This window comes from Choloepus didactylus, chromosome 19, assembly GCF_015220235.1.
Source record: "Choloepus didactylus isolate mChoDid1 chromosome 19, mChoDid1.pri, whole genome shotgun sequence".
NCBI lineage: Eukaryota > Metazoa > Chordata > Mammalia > Pilosa > Megalonychidae > Choloepus > Choloepus didactylus.
This window is the reverse complement of record NC_051325.1, coordinates 43,015,359-43,032,657: the sequence shown is the minus strand read 5'-3', so window position 1 is coordinate 43,032,657 and position 17,299 is coordinate 43,015,359. Positions and strand designations below refer to the sequence as shown.

Genomic DNA, 17,299 nt, shown 5'->3' with positions numbered 1-17,299 from the left:
ACTTGATTTTTCTTATTGCAATTTTGAGGAATCACATTTCAATGACAGACTGTTTACTAAAGGTTTGATTTAAGAATAATAAAGATTAGATTTAAAACTGCAATCAGTAATGCACCTGAGTTACCATGTAGCTATGGTATTATTTAACTTATTCTTATCCCCTATATTTTCTTCAACTGAAAACTAGGTCAAAAAGCATGATTCAGGTTAAATACAGATTAAATCAGATTGATGTATAGCTTCAATCTGGAAAGCATAGATGTAATCACACAAGTTATCAATTTATGAAGGAAACTTTTACTTCTGTGATCAGTAGGTATGTTTCTGGCACCACAGTTACAGATAAACATTTACTATAAACCTCCCAGTAGATTTTAGGCCACTTGATGGCAGAGAAGGTGTCTTCCCCATCTTTGAATGTCCTACAGGAACTAGCGCAATGCTTGGTATGGGGTAAGTCATCAATTATATACTTCTCTGATACTCCCACAGTACCCTGTTGAGAGAGGTGGCTCTCAGCAGCTCCTCCCAAATAGGTGACCACATTCTAATATAATAATACCTGATCACCAGATCTGTAGCCTGTAAGGAAGTCTGGCACAAGAACACCAGCTAACGATGAGGAACAGGGACACCACCAAAGATTCCTTCTCAAGGATTGTGAACCCAAGGTACAGAGAGGGCAGGGCAGGTGGTCAGTAGGAGCAGCATCAGCAGCTGAAACTGAGCAGAGCTGAGTGACCAAACTGGCTGGTGAGCACTAGATGGAAAGCTGCTCAAGCCAGTGGCAAAGGGTACACAGACATCCTGTTCAGTGGCGCGCTCCATTACTTGATTCTGAATGACCTTCCCATTCTCCCACTATATTCCAGTTTCCATGAGGCCTGGCTGGGCACTAGTTTCTGTTCTTCTAGGAGGCCTGGCAATGTGATTACAAATTCTGTCTTCCTTACTTCCCTATGTATCTTTATAAAACATGCCCAGGAGTCCAGGCGGCACACTGCTGAACTGCATCAATCACAATGTGAAAGTGCTTGGAGTACTTCTAGAAGAGTAAATGGGATTTACTGGTATTATACATTAACCTCAAAGTTGGTGTGTAAGAAGATTAAATACAGACATAAAAGCACCTCATGCCAACAAAAGAAATTATGTTGTGCTATGCAGAAAGCCACACAGCACCAATCTTCACTTTGTTTTTGGATAAATTCACTTCAAGTCACTTCAACCTTCCCGCATCCACAACCTTGACATGCACAGCACAGGCTAACCTTCTGGGATGTACAAATAAATGAAAACAGACCCCCATGCCCAAAGAAGTAAGGGATCTGAAAGGGGGCAGAGGTGGGTGGACATGCAAACAACCAATCATAAGATAAACCCTGAGGCAGAACAACTAAATTACCAGAAAAGAGAAGTTTTCTGGTAATTTTTAAAATTAATTTAAAATTTTAATTTTAATTATTTTAAGTCAAATTTTTAAAATTACAAGTACAGACTGAGGGAATGAAGTGACCAAGTATTACTGGCTTTCAGGGCAAGCCTCGTGGAGGAGGCAGCATCCCTTGGCTGGGCCTTAAAGGATGAGGAGGATCAGAACTGGCTGGGAAGGGGAAGACAGACCTTCCCAGGATGACAGCAGAGTGTGGACTAAGATGTGAAGGTGTTCTGAGAGCACAAAGCACCCAAGGCCTAGGCCAGGCATGCCCCATCTCTGCACCAGCGTGAGCGTCTACAAAATGCTAACAGACCTGCAAGTTTGCGCAGTTCAAATACAATGTTCGAAAGCACTTAGCACAGAATTAGCCTAGGAAAGTACTAAAGTGACCATAGTTATCACTCAGAATGGCCTGAAAGCCACATTGTACATGCATTTTATTGGTGAGCAAGACAAGGGCAGCAAGGATGGGCATGATATTCTTAGACCTGTGTTCAGGGTACCCAACTCGGGGGGCCATTTTGGAGAGAGGTAGGGGCCATAAGAGATTGGAGACTAATTAAGCAAGTTATGATAATAGTTCAGGGGAGAGAGAAGGTAAGTGTGAACTCAAGGCAGGGGCAGTATTAAAGCAAAACATCTCAGAGCTACAGCTGCCAGGACCTGGCAATCAATGAATACCCACACATACACTTGCACATTGGGAAGAAGGATGAAATTTCTTCTTCCTCAATTAAGGATAAAAATTCCCAAAGCAATGGAAGTCTTGAGCTTGAATGTCTATGATAATGAGAAAGGGACCAAGACAGAGAACCAAGAACCCCAGGTTTGCAGGAGAAGCAAGCAAGGTTAGTGGTGGTCTGTGACAAGTCAGCTGCTGGGAAGCTGAGGCTGGAGTGCTGGGGCACAGCTGAAACTGCCAGATACACAAAGAGTCAGTGGAATCAGGGGCTGGGGAGGGGCCAGCTTGAAAAGAAGAGAAGCCAGCAAAGGTGCCTGAGAGGAAGCCATCAGGGAAGCAGGAGAGAGGGGAGAAGGCAGGGCCTCAGATGCTACAGGCAGAGGAGGATGACTTTCAGAAGGACGTGGTCGATGGTGCTGAGTGCTACCAAAAAGGCCAGCAGAATGGGTGGAAGATGACGCCTTAACAATCTCATCGGAGTGGATGGCCTAACCTGAGCTGCTAAGAAATATGTGGTGCTGAAGAGTAAAGATAAAGGGTTATTGTCTCAAGAAATAAAAGTCAGCATTCACTGAGGAGCCACAAGATCTTTATCTTTATTTGGAAATATAGAATACACACACAGAAATTATAGGCTAGAAAGCAAAGAAAAAAATCTTGAGGCAGAATCAAGGAAAAGGAAGAGTGAAGTGAGTTCAACACATCAAGTCTGAAGGAGGTGAGGCTCATATGACACAAACACATGGTGAAAAAATGTAAAATGATAGAAAGGAAGAGGACAGTACAATGAAAGAAATGCAGTTTAAATGATGTGGACATCTGCTGGGTTGTCTTTTCAGCTCACAAGAACTTCCTTCCCTGGTAGTTGCTCCTATCCGGCTCACAGGAGGGGGCTCCCAGCCATCAGGTCTATACACCATGCCCACCCCCTGGCCGACACCCCTTAGCCCATGCTGACTGGTTCTAGAGTGGGTGCCTGATCCCAGCTGACCCAAAGTTCCTTGCCCAGAAATCTGGATAGAGAAATTAATCTCTCTCCAAGTAGCTGGACCTGTGACAAAAAAACCTTGGGAACTGTCAGCAATCATATTTTCTGCCTTGCAGATGCAAGCAAATGAAATAAAAACAATAGCATATGATACAGTGGTCAATAAATACTTTGTAATTATACCTGGCATGTTATGTAAATGCTCACTTAATTAGGTGTAGATTAACAAAGCAGCTAAACCAATAAGGCAACTATTTAATCAGCACCTCCATCTTATTCTGCTTGCCTCTGCCTCCCAGCTCCAGGTGCTGGTGCTTCATCTGCAAGCTGGGCACACCCCAAGCCCTGAGCGAACACAGAGCAGGCGAAGCATCAGCAGCCACATCCTTTCAGGCAGCAAGGCTTGGAATGAGTCTGTCTTCCGCAGATCTGGCAGCTGGAGGCCAGAGAGTTCTGGAACCACTGTTGCTACCTAAACCCACCCTTTCCCACCAACCAACACACTTCCTCACTCTCTCCCTCCTCTGCCTATTCCCTTCCTCTTCCTCATTCATTCTCTCCCATGTGAACCCGCATGCCCCCACACACCTGCACCCACAGCCACCCACCACCCACTCTCTCTCACACAGACCCTCCCAATCTCCCATTGCCCCCCATTCAGTCCAAATTCATTCAGCCCAAGTGCCTGTTCTATGCCAGACACTTTTTTAGGTGAAGAGATAAAATAATGAATATGACAAAACCCCCAAGTTCAAGGAGCTTATATTTTAGTGATGGGGACACACAATAAACCAACATGCAGCTATGCATGTGATGGTAGGGAAAGACAATGCTAAAAAGAAAAAAATAATCAGAGAAAAAGGACAGAAAGTGATGGCAGCACTATTTTAGACAGGATGGTCAGGAAAGGCCTCTCTGAGAAGATAATATCTGAGAAAAACTGGAAAGAAATGAGGGTTAAACCATGAGAACATCTAGGGGAAGAACAGTCTAGAAAGAGGGAGCCAACCAAGAAGCACACTTGGTTGTATTTTGTTGTTGTTTAACAGCAAGCAACCAGGGTAGCTGGAGTGCAGAGAGCATTGGAGCAAGTGGAAGGAGAAGTCAAAGGTGGCTGGGGGACAGATCACTCCCCGGAGGGCCTTGCAGACGAGGTGAGACTCCTGAGTTACACTTGCCTCACAGCTTCTTGAACACATGGTTTCAGGCTCTGTACATTCCTCACCTTGCCCATCTGGCAAATTTCTGAATACCTTTCAAACCCAGTCAAGGTGACCCCTCCTTTGTAAAAGCTCTCAGCACCCCCAACTCTACTGCAGTTAACTCTCCCTGCCTGGTGTAAAAACATCTATTTACGTGTCTGCTTCTCCCCAAGAACTCAGGGAGTCTATGAATCACCTGTATCCAGCACAGTGCTTAGCATATACACAGCAAGTGGCCAAAACTACTTGTTGAATTGAACTGCTATTTGAACCAAAATATTAGTCATTCAGGGAGAAAAATAATATAAATCTAGCCATAAAAAAACTGTAACATGGAAATTATATTTACAGGGTAAACTTCAATTGCACAAAAAAAATCTAAATATATGTTTAATTATAAATAAATTAAAAAAATATAGCCTCTTACTGAAAAAAGTAATAAAAAGAAGCAGACTATTGAGGGAGAAAGATAGTATGTAGAGAAACAAAACAACTAGGTAATTATGAACTCAATTAATTAATTATAGGCTAATTGCCACCCACAAGCTGAAAGGGAGTATCCTCTGATCATCTAGGGCATCTAGGAATATAGGACATCACTTGGCCCCAGAAGGAAGGGAGGCCACTCTGCCAAAGATAAGCTCTTACTAGAGGTAACTTCCCAATGACAGGTCCAATAATTCCAGTGTTTACAAGGGGAAAAATGCTCTTACCTCAGCATCCAGAGTGGCCGAAGCCACAATCAATCGAAGATCCCCTCGCTTTTTCTGAATCTACAAAAGAAGAAATGAAGAAATAATGATCGCAACAAAATACTTACAGATGAAAGCATTTTATATCTGGAATTCACCTCAAACTAATCCAATGTGTATACATTTCAGGTAGGGACTCACAGATGAAATAAAACTGACCACAAATTGTTAACCTTTAAACTCACAGGTAAAAGGAGGGTTCATTATACAATACTTTCTAATTTTGCAAACACTTGAAATTTCCCAAAGAAAAAGCTAAAAAAAAAAAAAAAAGTTCATAGGAGATAAAGGAGCTTTAAGACCTGAATCTCAATTCACCATTTTTTTTTCTTTTGACATCTGGGTCTCTGGATAGTCAGAATCTATGCATATACAACAGTAAAGTATGAAAGGTACATTAAATGCAAATAAACAAAAATTGATTACACCAAGAAAGAAATATGGACAAAAGGTATTAACAATTACTCAAAGCAACAATGATCAAATCAGCCATATGAGAAATGATCGAATAAACAAATAGCAAAAATATATAATAATAAAGGGATCATTTTTTTTCATCACATGGACAAGGATTTATTTTTTTTTAAGGCTAATACTAAGTGTTGGCAAAGAATCAGGAAAATAGGCCCTTTTATATACTGTTCCTGGGAAGCTAATAACCATTTTTGTAGGATAATGCCTCACAGGTATCAAAAAGTCTTAGCTTTTGGCCAGAGAATAAAATAACAATGAGAATAACACTAACAGCAGCAGCTAATACACACTGAGCTGTGTGCCATTCCAGGGCCACAGTGTAGAGCTGTACAGGGCATGCACTGCACAAAGATGCGTGACGGAGGTGGGCAGGGGCATCTGAAACCCAACTTCCTCTACACTCACCTTAGCCATGGGCATCCTCCCAGAGGATGCACAAAGGCAGGTTATAGGCTAGTTGAGACCCTGTACCAGGTGCCTTTTAAGAGTTTTATGTTATCTCATTTAAGTCTCATAACAATTTATGCTACAGAGCAGTGCTGTACAACAGAACTCTGCAACGACAGAGATGTTCTCTATCTGCACTGTCCAACACAGTAGCTACTAGCTACATGTGGCTACTGAGCCACTGAAATGTAGCCAGTGACTGAGGAACTGCTTTTTTTTATTTCATTCTATTTTAATTAACTCAAATCTAAATAGTCATGGGTAACTAGGGGCTTCTGTAAAGGATAGCATGGCAGCACAGATACAGAGATTATTTTATTGTCCTCATCTTAGAGATGAATAATCAGTGATGCAGAGAAGCTGGGTTATTACACAGGCTGTAGGGTGGGGGTGTGAAGATCAGCACCCAGAGCCCATGCTCTTAATCACCCTGCTCTACTACCTCTTTCTGACTCCAATGAATTGGAATTTGCCCAAAGAAAATAATTAGAAAATAAAGGAAGGAGGAAGAGTGAAGGAGGTGGAGGTAGGGTTTGAACAAGATTAGCATTGAGTTTTCATGTTGAAGCTGGATAATGGGAACATGGGGATTCAGTATACTCTCCTCTCTACTTTGGGGTATGTTTGGAACCTTCCATAAAGTTCAAAAAAGAAAGAAAAGAAACAGAAATGCAACAGATTTAATTACAAAGATGCCAAATGCAACATTATTTAAAATATTTAAAATCTGGAAGCCATATAAATGTCTAACATTAGGGGAAGAGGTAAATACTTCATGATAGAGAGATAGAGACGTGATTATACAGCCATTAAAAATAATGTATTCAAAAAATATTTAATGTGACACAGGGAAATGGTCTTAATGAAAAGTTAAAGGAACAATACAAGATACAAATTAACATGTTCAATCCAATTGTTATTATGCCAAAATAGATGCATGCATACACAGAGACAGACACACAGAAGAAAGAAGAGGAAAAAAAATGTCAACATTTTAACAGTGACTTTCTGTGAATGGGTGGGATTACGGATGATTTCAATTTTTTCCTGTCAAATTTTGTTGGGTTTTCCAAATTGATACAATACTTTCATAATCAGGCAAAAAAAAAAAAAAAACTAACAAACAAAAATAAAACAACAACAGTTGGCAGCAAACACATACCTTTTTTAACAAGCCAATGGCAATGTCGGTATACAAGGTCCTCTCATGGGCTTCATCGAGCATGATGGCACTGAGCATGAGAGGGCAGACCTCGGTGAGCACCCACACAAATCCCATTATCCCACCCATATAATCCCATCCAGACCATCAAAGGGTCTTCTGGTTGTTTAGCCTTCATGCAATCACCTTGTTTTAAAAGTGAAGCTAAATAACTCCTCTTTGACAATGAAGTAATTCATAAGCTATTAAAAATGGTGACCTCAATACATCTGAGTGAAGAAAATGGTATATACATTGCTCTCTCTAAATTAGAGTTTTTACCACCAACATTGGATTCCAATAGGATTTAATATCTGATTTAAATTCCTATATAACATAACCCCAACAGAGAAAATAAAAATTGGAACCAGGCCCAACCACCCTTAAGATTGTTATGCTGTAGAAAACAGCACAGAGGCGCATGATCACAGCTGGATCACACATGTACCAGGGAATCAAAGGTGACATCCTCTCTCAGACGACCACAAAGCCTCTATGGGACAACATTAATGGTGTGAGGGATGGACCGACACACAAGGAGGAAGAAAGTGATAATTATTTAGACTCTGCATTCAACAAAACACTGTCTACTTCTCTGCTGTGCTAGGACTCTGCAGTCACAGTCAATCCTGGGATGTAAGAGATGTGAGATAAAAAGAACAAGTTTAAATACTGACAGGGATTATGCACTCATTTTTAACTGTTGGTAACTGGAAAAATGTCAAGAGTTGCCAACAGCCAACGTAAAGAGGAAAGCTTTGGGGCAGGTGAACACATACACAAATCTCAGCAGTTAACACAACTGCTTCTCAATCTTTGCATACTTAGGAATTTTAGGAAAATTGTCATGGGAAAAACACATTTACCTATATTTTGTTAACAATGGATCAATCATCATTTCCCTGACCAGCATGCCATCAGTCAGAAACTAAAAAATAAAAACACAAAGTTTTAGAAATAATTAATTTACAATGCATCTTGACTTATTTTTTTTTTTTTTAAGTTCAAGAGCAACTAAATGAGTACCATCTCCTCACAACCATGTGGACAACTCCCATAAAGGACTAGGAGAAAAGGGCCCCAATGTTCCAGTTATGGAGCACTGGAACTGTCCACAAACAAGATTTCTAACACAGGATCCCTGGCTGAAGCTTGCCAATCTTTTAGCAGAATTTCGCCTGCATTTGCTATCTGAACATCAGCTAGGCCCCACTTCCTCTGGACCTTCACCACTGGTACTCTTGGTAAACAGGCCATGAAGACAAACTTGTGGCTACCCAAGGGAGAGCCATGAGTCTGAGATAATTTTCCTTAAAATTTCCCAAAGATTATAGGCTTGCAGTTCTTGAGGTGCTTAAACCTAACTTCAAATGATATTACTTTAGGAAGGCTGTGTTCACAGTTAAGAACAGAGGCTATGGTATCAGGCTGCTGAGGTTCAGATTCTATCTCTACTTATTACCTGTGTGAACCTTGGGCAAGTTACTTACCCTCTCTGAGCCTGATTCCTCACTTGTAAAATGGAGGCAATAGAAGTGTCTATTTCACAGAGTAATTGTGAGAAATAAGTGAGACAGTATATGTAAAACGTTGAGCATAAGACCTAGCATGCAGAAAGTGTACAATAACTGTCAGCTATTATATAGGATAAATGATTGCTTATGAACTGCTTTGAAATATGAGATAACTGGATGTTGTTACTCCTACCCAAAAACAAATTCAGTAATTTAATGAGGCAAAATGTCACCTTCATGTGCTGTATCTTAGTATTTTTACTTTTGTTTTGTTTTGTTTTTAAGAGCAGGATATAGTTCCCTCATATTTTTCTCGATAGCTGGTAGCAGCTGCCACATATACACACTGCAGTGAAAAGTGAAAATTCTGCCACCAATGAAGAGATCACCAATCAAAAACTGAGCTCCTTGAAATTATGAACAAATGGAACACAAAAGCTTTTCATGAAAGACTCAAAAAGAATCATCTGATAATCTAATCCACTGAAAATTATTTTTAAATTAACTAGTTTAAATATATCGAAAGGATAGAAGAATATTCTCTTTATCTACCAAAATCAATGTCAAAAGTAACAAAATTTAGAAAGTTGAAAAACAAGGTCCATAGTTTCACAAATCACATTATTCATTTAGCTTATCTGATTATTTTCAATTTTCTTTTGTTGCCAATTAAAGGTAACTGAGATTTTCATCTCATCATAGCATTTTATTTCACTGCCTTATAGTACTATCTGATTAGACTTTGATTTCAGCACAGTGGTACAGAATAGAGTTCATTACTCACTGATTAGTATTGATAGTAATTATTTTAATACTTAGCAAATAGGTCAAAGACCACACACGTAAAATCCATTATCACATAAAAATAGGAAAGTTCTAACTAATAAAAATGACGTTTGTGAATTCTATACTTTATTTTTCCACTGCTTTGTCCCTGTTTTCTTTCAAGCATGTTTCTATATTTAGATAGCTATGTGAATCACTGGGAAAACAATAAAACACATCAGAGAAAAGACAGCTTCAAATCCTAATCTACTGCCAATGGGCATATTAACCTTAATCAAGTCATCAAACTTCCCAGACCTTCAACCTCTTCATCTGTAGAACTAACAGCCTATCCTTAATCCCATGGCCCTTTCTGGGCGAAAATTCAAGGATTCTCTGCAAAAGCTTTGTTACCTCCAAGCAGACTGAATTCCCTGAGGGCCAGGATGATCTCAGACACTTCCTGCCCTGGTATCAGTGCCCTGAACAGCAACATTGGCTGCATGTCTTTAATTCCAAAAAGACCTTCCTTATTTGTAATAGGAAAAGCAGCTTGAGCATTGCACCTTAATTCTTGTAGCCAGCGGGTCGGTGCAGTCATCAAAGCGGATGCAGTAGCCCACCTCGTGGCCCAGCACCGCACCCCTTTCCTCTGCCACTCTCCCTGCAACCTGTGGGAAGAAAGATCATGCTGAAAACAGAATCACAGAAATTACTGTACAGAGCACATACTCTGGCAAAAATAAAGGTCATTTTTTTTTAAATAATATGTGAACACAATGGGAAAAGAGAAGAAAAGGGGCAGGTTATTAGAGAACAAGTGTGACCACCTTTGTGACTTATTAACTTATGTATTTATATATCTCACTTCTTTCTCTCTAATGGATTTGAGGCAACTTACAAGAATATACACAAATAAAATTAGAATCATATAAAGATGCTACAGATCAAGAAAAAGGAAATTACAGATAAAATTTAACAGATCAAAGCCAACAAGAAAATTAAAACATATGCCAAGGTTATTTAAATTGAGCCACAAATTCCGTTCTAATTTTCCTGTTTTTTTCCAAAGCAAATTCCAAAAACAATTACAAAATTCACCTTGTTCCTAAAGAAAAAGCACACTAGCCAGAGACAACTTTTCAACTCTTCATGTCTTCAGATATAAGTACCTTCCAATGGACCATAAAGGCAGGAAAACAGGAATAATCAAACAAACCTGGACTAAGTTCATTTGAAGGTAAAAGGATAACTTTCCAAGAGCCAGACAACCTAAAACAATGTGCAACATAGTGTCCCTGCTACCGAAATCATTAAAAGAAGAAATAAGGTGTTAAAAAAAAAAAGGACGAGTGGATGAGATTTATAAAAAATCCAAGTTAACATAATACAGTAAGTCATATACAAAATAAATAATACAGTATGAAGACCCAAAACTATAGCTAGAATTTTATCCACCTATAGATGAAAAATGAAAGGTGAATGTAGGAAAGAGAAAACGAATCCAACAGCAAGATCTCCTACCTCACTGAGAAGGCTACTTAAAGGTTATTAATTTATTAATAGAGAATACTTAAAATAATGAATAAACAAAAAAAGCAGAAGAGCAACAATGTTTATCGTTCAATTTAATTTCAAAGAAAATAAAGACTTTAACGTTTACTATGTAAACCACCTAAGTGAAAAGCACAAAAGGAAAACAGTATTACAGAAGCTTCCAGGCGACCTGGCACACCAACCCTCATGTGAGACAGGCATCTGTACTCCCTCCTTCACAGCTGAGGGAGCCTCCCCACATTGCCCCTGAGTTGGGATGGGGGCTGGCACAGGAGGTGTTCTAGGACAGAGCTTACCGATACAGCCATTGTACCCCAGCACCCTGGGCCTAGGAGCACAGAGGCTCCTGCACTCAGCTCTCTGAGCCAAGAACCCCAGGCACTATCTGACCATCAAGGTTCGAGAAACTGAAGAGTAAACGAGAATAAGAAGTGACTCTTCCTAATGACTTGAAATTACAGATCTGGAAGGACAAAACAGAATCAATCATCAAGCAGCTGGTCTATAGCTGGAGTAATACCATGCAGTCTTTCCAAACATCTCATGAAACTAGAAATTCATCCTATACTGCTCTACCTCTAGAGGCTGTATTTCCCAATAACCAGCATTTCACCAGGATAATTTTGTTATTGTTTCAGTTTCAACTCTATAGATTATTACACCATAAATCTCTGTAATTGGCACAAATAGAAAATATATGCAGAGATACTAGGAGCTTCTGGGGAAAATAGGCTTGCAAAGCATGAACATAAATGAGACAAACCTGTCCATAAAAATAAAATCGTTTTATGGGTCGGTAAGATAGATAAAAGCCAAATTCACTTGTTCTTGTTCTATTATTACAAACATTTGATACAAAAAGTATGTGTTTTTTCAACTTCCATATGAGATCAAGGGAAGAGATGTGTATTTGGTGCAGGATCTACATTTTCGAAACAGTGTAACTCTACAGTCAGTTTGTTCAAACACCACAATTACATGGAACTTTGAATAGGAAGTGAGATACGGTAGATTAGTATAGGTTAGAGTGAAATAGTGACACATCCCAAAATAATTTGGGCAGAGAATAAAAAATATATTTACAGTTCCCCCCCCTCACCTGAGGAGCTGGGGGAAGGTGCAGAAGTGCTGGACTTCCTCACCTGGACTGGTGTCGATGTTGTCACAAACATTGGGACTGGCGGTTTGATGTGCTGAGCCCTCGATCATGGGACTTGCCCTTATGAAGCTCATTACTGCAAAGGAGAGGCTAAACTTGCATATAATTGTGCCTAAGAGTCTCCCCCTGAGTACCTCTTGGTTGCTCAGATGCAGCCCTCTCTCTCTCTAACTGAGCCACCTTGGCAGGTGAACTCACTGCCCTCCCCTCTATGTGGGACCTGACTCCCAGGGGTGTAAATCTCCCTGGCAACACAGGATATGACTCCTGGGGATGAACCCAGAACTGGCATCGTGGGATTGAGAATATCTTCTTGACCAAAAGGGGGACGCAAAATGAGACGAAATAATTTCAGTGGCTGAGAGATTTCAAATGGAGTCGAGAGATCACTCTGGTGGACATTCTTATGCACTATATAGATAATACCTCTTAGGTTTTAATGTACTGGAATAGCTAGAAGTAAATACCTGAAACTACCAAACTCCAACCCAGTAGTCTGGACTCCTGAAGATGACTGTACAATAATGTAGATTACAAGGGGTGACAGTGTGATTGTGAAAAGCTTGCGGATCACACTCCCTTTATGGAGTATATGGATGGTTGAGTAGAAAAATGGGGACAAAAACTAAATGACAAATAGGGTGGGATGGGGGGGATGGTTTGGGTGTTCTTTTTTTACTTTTATTTTTTATTCTTATTCTGATTCTTTCTGATGTAAGGAAAATGTTCAGAAATAGATTGTGGTGATGTATGCATAACTATATGATCGTACTGTGAACAGCTGATTGTGTATACCATGGAAGATTGTACGGTATGTGAATATATTTCAATAAAACTGAATTAAAAAAAAAAGTCAAAAAAGTAAAAAAAAAAATTGTTACATGTACATGGTGAGCTTCTCACAGTGTACTTTCAAGAATGCATGTTTCACCATGCCCAAAGAATGTCTTTCCCCAATATCTTGTTGGCTTTTCAAAACAAAATATTTGAGAGTTATGTTTAATTTGATTTAGTCTTAGGCTTTCAAATATAATTCTCACTCTAGAACTGAAATATATAATTATTTACTGGAATGATTATAGATTTGTAAACCTTGAACTGGCATCTTCAAAGCTTCTGAACATTTTATTACTTTGTATATTGGAAAAATTGTAATCAGCAGAAGAAATCATTGAAGATATGTTATTTTGTTCAGCTATTAGAAATGAATGTGTAATTCAAAAATTTTCCAAAATTTTGCATTTTGATTGTAAATAAATATCTTCTTCATGGAGAAAAAAAAAAAAAAAAGTACATGCTTTCCCAGGGGCGTAAATCTCCCCGGCTACATGGAATATGACTCCCGGGGAGGAATCTAGACCCGGCATTGTGGGATGGAGAACACCTTCTTGACCAAAAGGGGGATGTGAAAGGAAATGAAATAAAGTTTCAGTGGCTGAGAGATTCCAAAAGGAGCCAAGAGGTCACTCTGGTGGGCACTCTTACACACAATATAGATAACTCTTTTTAGGTCTTAATGAATTGGAATAGCTAGTAGTAAATACCTGAAACTATCAAACTACAACCCAGTAGCCTTAAATCTTGAAAATGATTGTATAACAATGGAGCTTTCAAGGGGTGACAATGTGATTTTGAAAGCCATGTGGATCACACTCCCCTTTATCCAGTATACGGACGGATGAGTAGAAAAACAGGGTCAAAAAAAAAAAAAAACTAAAGGAAAAATAGGGCAGGTGGACAATTTGGGTGTTCTGTTTTTACTCCTGACTTTTTATTCTTACTTTCACTTTTTCTGGTATAAGGAAAAAAAAAAAAATAGATTGGGGTGATGAAGGAACAACTAGATAGATGATGGTAATGTGATCAATGGATTATATACTTTGGATGATTGTACGGTATGTGAATAAATCTTAATTTAAGAAAAGAGAAAAAAGTATGTGTTTTACTTTCAAACTGGTAAATTTTTAAATTTTATCATTTATAATCATACCACTTGATAACTGACAGGCCATAGTCTACTGGTTTTCTAAGATACTGTTCTAGTTTGCTAATGCTGCCAGACTGTAAAACACCAGAAATGGATTGGCTTTTATAAAAAGGGGTTTATTTGGTTACACAGTTACAGTCTTAGGGCCATAAAGTATCCAAGGTAATGCATCAACAATTGAGTACCTTCACTGGAGGATGGTCAATGGCGTCCGGAAAACCTCTTAGCTGGGAAAGCACATGGCTGGCGTCTGCTTGCTCCCAGGTTGCGTTTTAAAATGGCTTTCTCCCAGAACGTTCAGCTCCTGTGCATTCTTCAAAGTGTCCCTCTTGGCTGTAGCAAGCTTGCTCCTTCTGTCTGAGCTTATATAGTGCTCTAGCAAACTAATCAAGGCCCACGCTGGATGGTCAGGGCCACATCCCCATGGAAATTTTCCAATGAAAGATCTCACCCACAGTTGAGTGATCACATCTCCATTGAAACATCCAATCAAAAGTCTCCAACCCAATCAACACCAATACATTTCCTGCCCACACAAGACTGCATCAAAGATAATGGTGTTTTGGGAGACATAATACATCAAACTGGCACACTTTCACCTCTATTATTTAAGTTTTACTCCCCAAAACCTCAGGATAAATATTATCCTTTGACAGAAGCAAAAATATATAGGGAAAGGGAGGAAAAAAGAAAACCAATCACTGAGCACCTGCTGCTCACTACATGCTATGCTCCAAGCTTTTACAGGTTGCATCTCATTAAGTATGCACACAGCCCATGAGGTGGGCAGCACTCCCTCATTTTTACAAATGAGGAAACAGATCAGGGAGGTTTTGGAGATTGTCCTGAGTCACAGGTCAAGCCACAGCCTGCTCTTGAAGTCAAATCCAGACCACACGAGTCCAGTGACCATGCTAATTACTAACTGCTTCTCGCAGAGATCAAGCAATGGATTATGCACTTAACACAATCCGTTCTTAGGCTCTGAGATTGTTTTCAGATTTTAGTCTGCACACAAAGTACTTTCTGAAATGTAACATTTCAAACTTGACAGCTCTATTAATACTACACAGTTAATTTATATTCTCTTTTTTCCTTTCAAGAGAAAGCTTGTAGTTTCATGGAAGTTGCCCATGGCTACAAATTTAGAACTAAACGCAAACTGAGATTTCAAACCACAAACAGGAAAAATTGCTATAATGGTTAGGTAACTGAGTCAACTTTTACTAACCATAAAAGGTTAGCTCTATCACTGTGACCTAGTTTCCAAACAGTTATCCTCATTCTAACACACATGAGACTTAAAAAATATTTCTAGATAATTTCTAACTTGAAGACCAATAGAACTCAGCAAATGTGCCAGTTTGAATGTATTATGTCCCCCAAAACGCCATTATCCTTGATGCAATCTCGTGCGGGCAGATGTATTAGTGTTGATTAGATTTTAATTCTTTGATTGAGCATTTCCATGGAGATGCAACCCACCCAACTGTGGTGATAACTCTGATTAGACAATTTCCGTGGAGGTGTGGCCCCGCCCATTCAGCGTGGGCTTTGATTAGTTCACTGGAGCCCTATAAAAGCTCAAACAGAAGAAGCAAGCTTGCTACAGCCAAGAGGGACACTTTGAAGAATGCATAGAAGCTGAGAGAGCAGCTGCAGATGAGACACATTTTGAAGACAGCCGTTGAAAGCAGACTCTTGATCCATAAAAGCTAAGAGAGAAAAAACACCCCAAGAGCAACTGAGAGTGACATTTTGAAGAGGAGCTACAGCCTAGAGAGGAATGTCCTGGGAGAAAGCCATTTTGAAATCAAAACTTGGAGCAGACGCCAGCCACGTGCCTTCCCAGCTAAGAGATTTTCCGGATACCATTGGCCATCCTCCAGTGAAGGTACCCAGATTGGTGATGAGTTACCTGGGACGTTTTATGGCCTTAAGACTGTAACTGTACAGCCAAATAAACCCCCTTTTATAAGAACCAATCCATTTCTGGTGTTTTGCATCCCGGCAGCATTGGCAAACTGAACAGCAAAGAACAAAAATAAATTGCGGAAACAGAATTTCTTCTCCAGATAAAGATAGTAAAACGATGACACTTTTGCTACCACTTCCGTCTTTCAAAGCTAATTAAAAACAACAAAAGAATTATAGCATATTATCAATAAGAAAATCTCCATGTTCAATAAAAGAAGGAAACAGCCACAAATGCAAACAATAAACTAGGAAACACACCTGCCAAATATTGTGAAGTCTGAATCCAGAAGAGGAGAGACCCAGGCCTCACAACCAGAGAAGGTACTACTGGATTCCTTAATGCAAGTGTCCCCACCTTGAAAGGCAAGGCCAGCAATCCTCAGAAAAATAAGAAGTGGCAGTGTGTTCAGGTGTGGGGAAACATAAAAAATACCTCAATGGAGATACACCCTGAAAGCAAAGAATCACAAGGGACAGGGAGCCGGAGGAGGAGGCAGACAGTCAGGTCACTTCTATTTTTTAAAAAAATTTCAAGTTGTATTTTTATACTCCCCAGTTTAGTTTGAAAAAAACCTTTTTTAATATATATCCAAATGAATTTGAAATTACAGTTACCTCAAAGTATACAGAAATTACCTATATTCTCCTATAAATGAAACACTGATAAAAACACACTTAACATATTATTTAAGGACTTCAACATAAAAGGATTCTCTTTTTCTAGCTTTTTAAAATATTTTTCCCCATCTAAGGGGAAACAATACATAATGTCAAACAATATATAATCTTTGACATTTGGATTATACATGCTTATAAAACAGACACATTTGTAAAAATGAGCATAAGATAAAACAGCATACAGTGTCCTTTCTGGATATAATTAAGTTTTCAGAGGCAAGGTGGCACAAATGGGCCCAAATGGTACTTCCTCATGGAATAAACAAGATGAACAAAAAGTTTTATTCCATAAATCATTCTCTTTCCTACCCTTCTAACATACAAGTGTGCACTCAGGATATGTATGAATCAAAATATTTGTAATCAAGACTGTGAACTCCTATGACTAGGGGTATCTAATTCAATAAAAGAACCTGGGGAAAAAAGGTAGGTGGTATAGGTGAACAGAGGACATTTGTCCATCAAGTTATACGTATCA

At 39.3% G+C, this 17,299-nt stretch overlaps 1 protein-coding gene across 4 annotated transcripts in view; it reads right to left on the bottom strand.

The window, feature by feature from the left end:
- DHX35 (DEAH-box helicase 35) overlaps positions 1 to 17,299 on the bottom strand; it is a 92,713-nt gene that overhangs the window by 38,374 nt on the left and 37,040 nt on the right. For all 4 annotated transcript variants that reach the window (XM_037811031.1, XM_037811032.1, XM_037811034.1 and 1 more), the window contains 4 exons: positions 10,030 to 10,134; positions 8,051 to 8,112; positions 7,146 to 7,215; positions 5,024 to 5,083 (listed from right to left, as the gene is read on the bottom strand). In XM_037811031.1, coding sequence (XP_037666959.1) covers positions 5,024 to 5,083; positions 7,146 to 7,215; positions 8,051 to 8,112; positions 10,030 to 10,134 — 297 coding nt within the window. The remainder of the gene's footprint in view (positions 1 to 5,023; positions 5,084 to 7,145; positions 7,216 to 8,050; positions 8,113 to 10,029; positions 10,135 to 17,299) is intronic.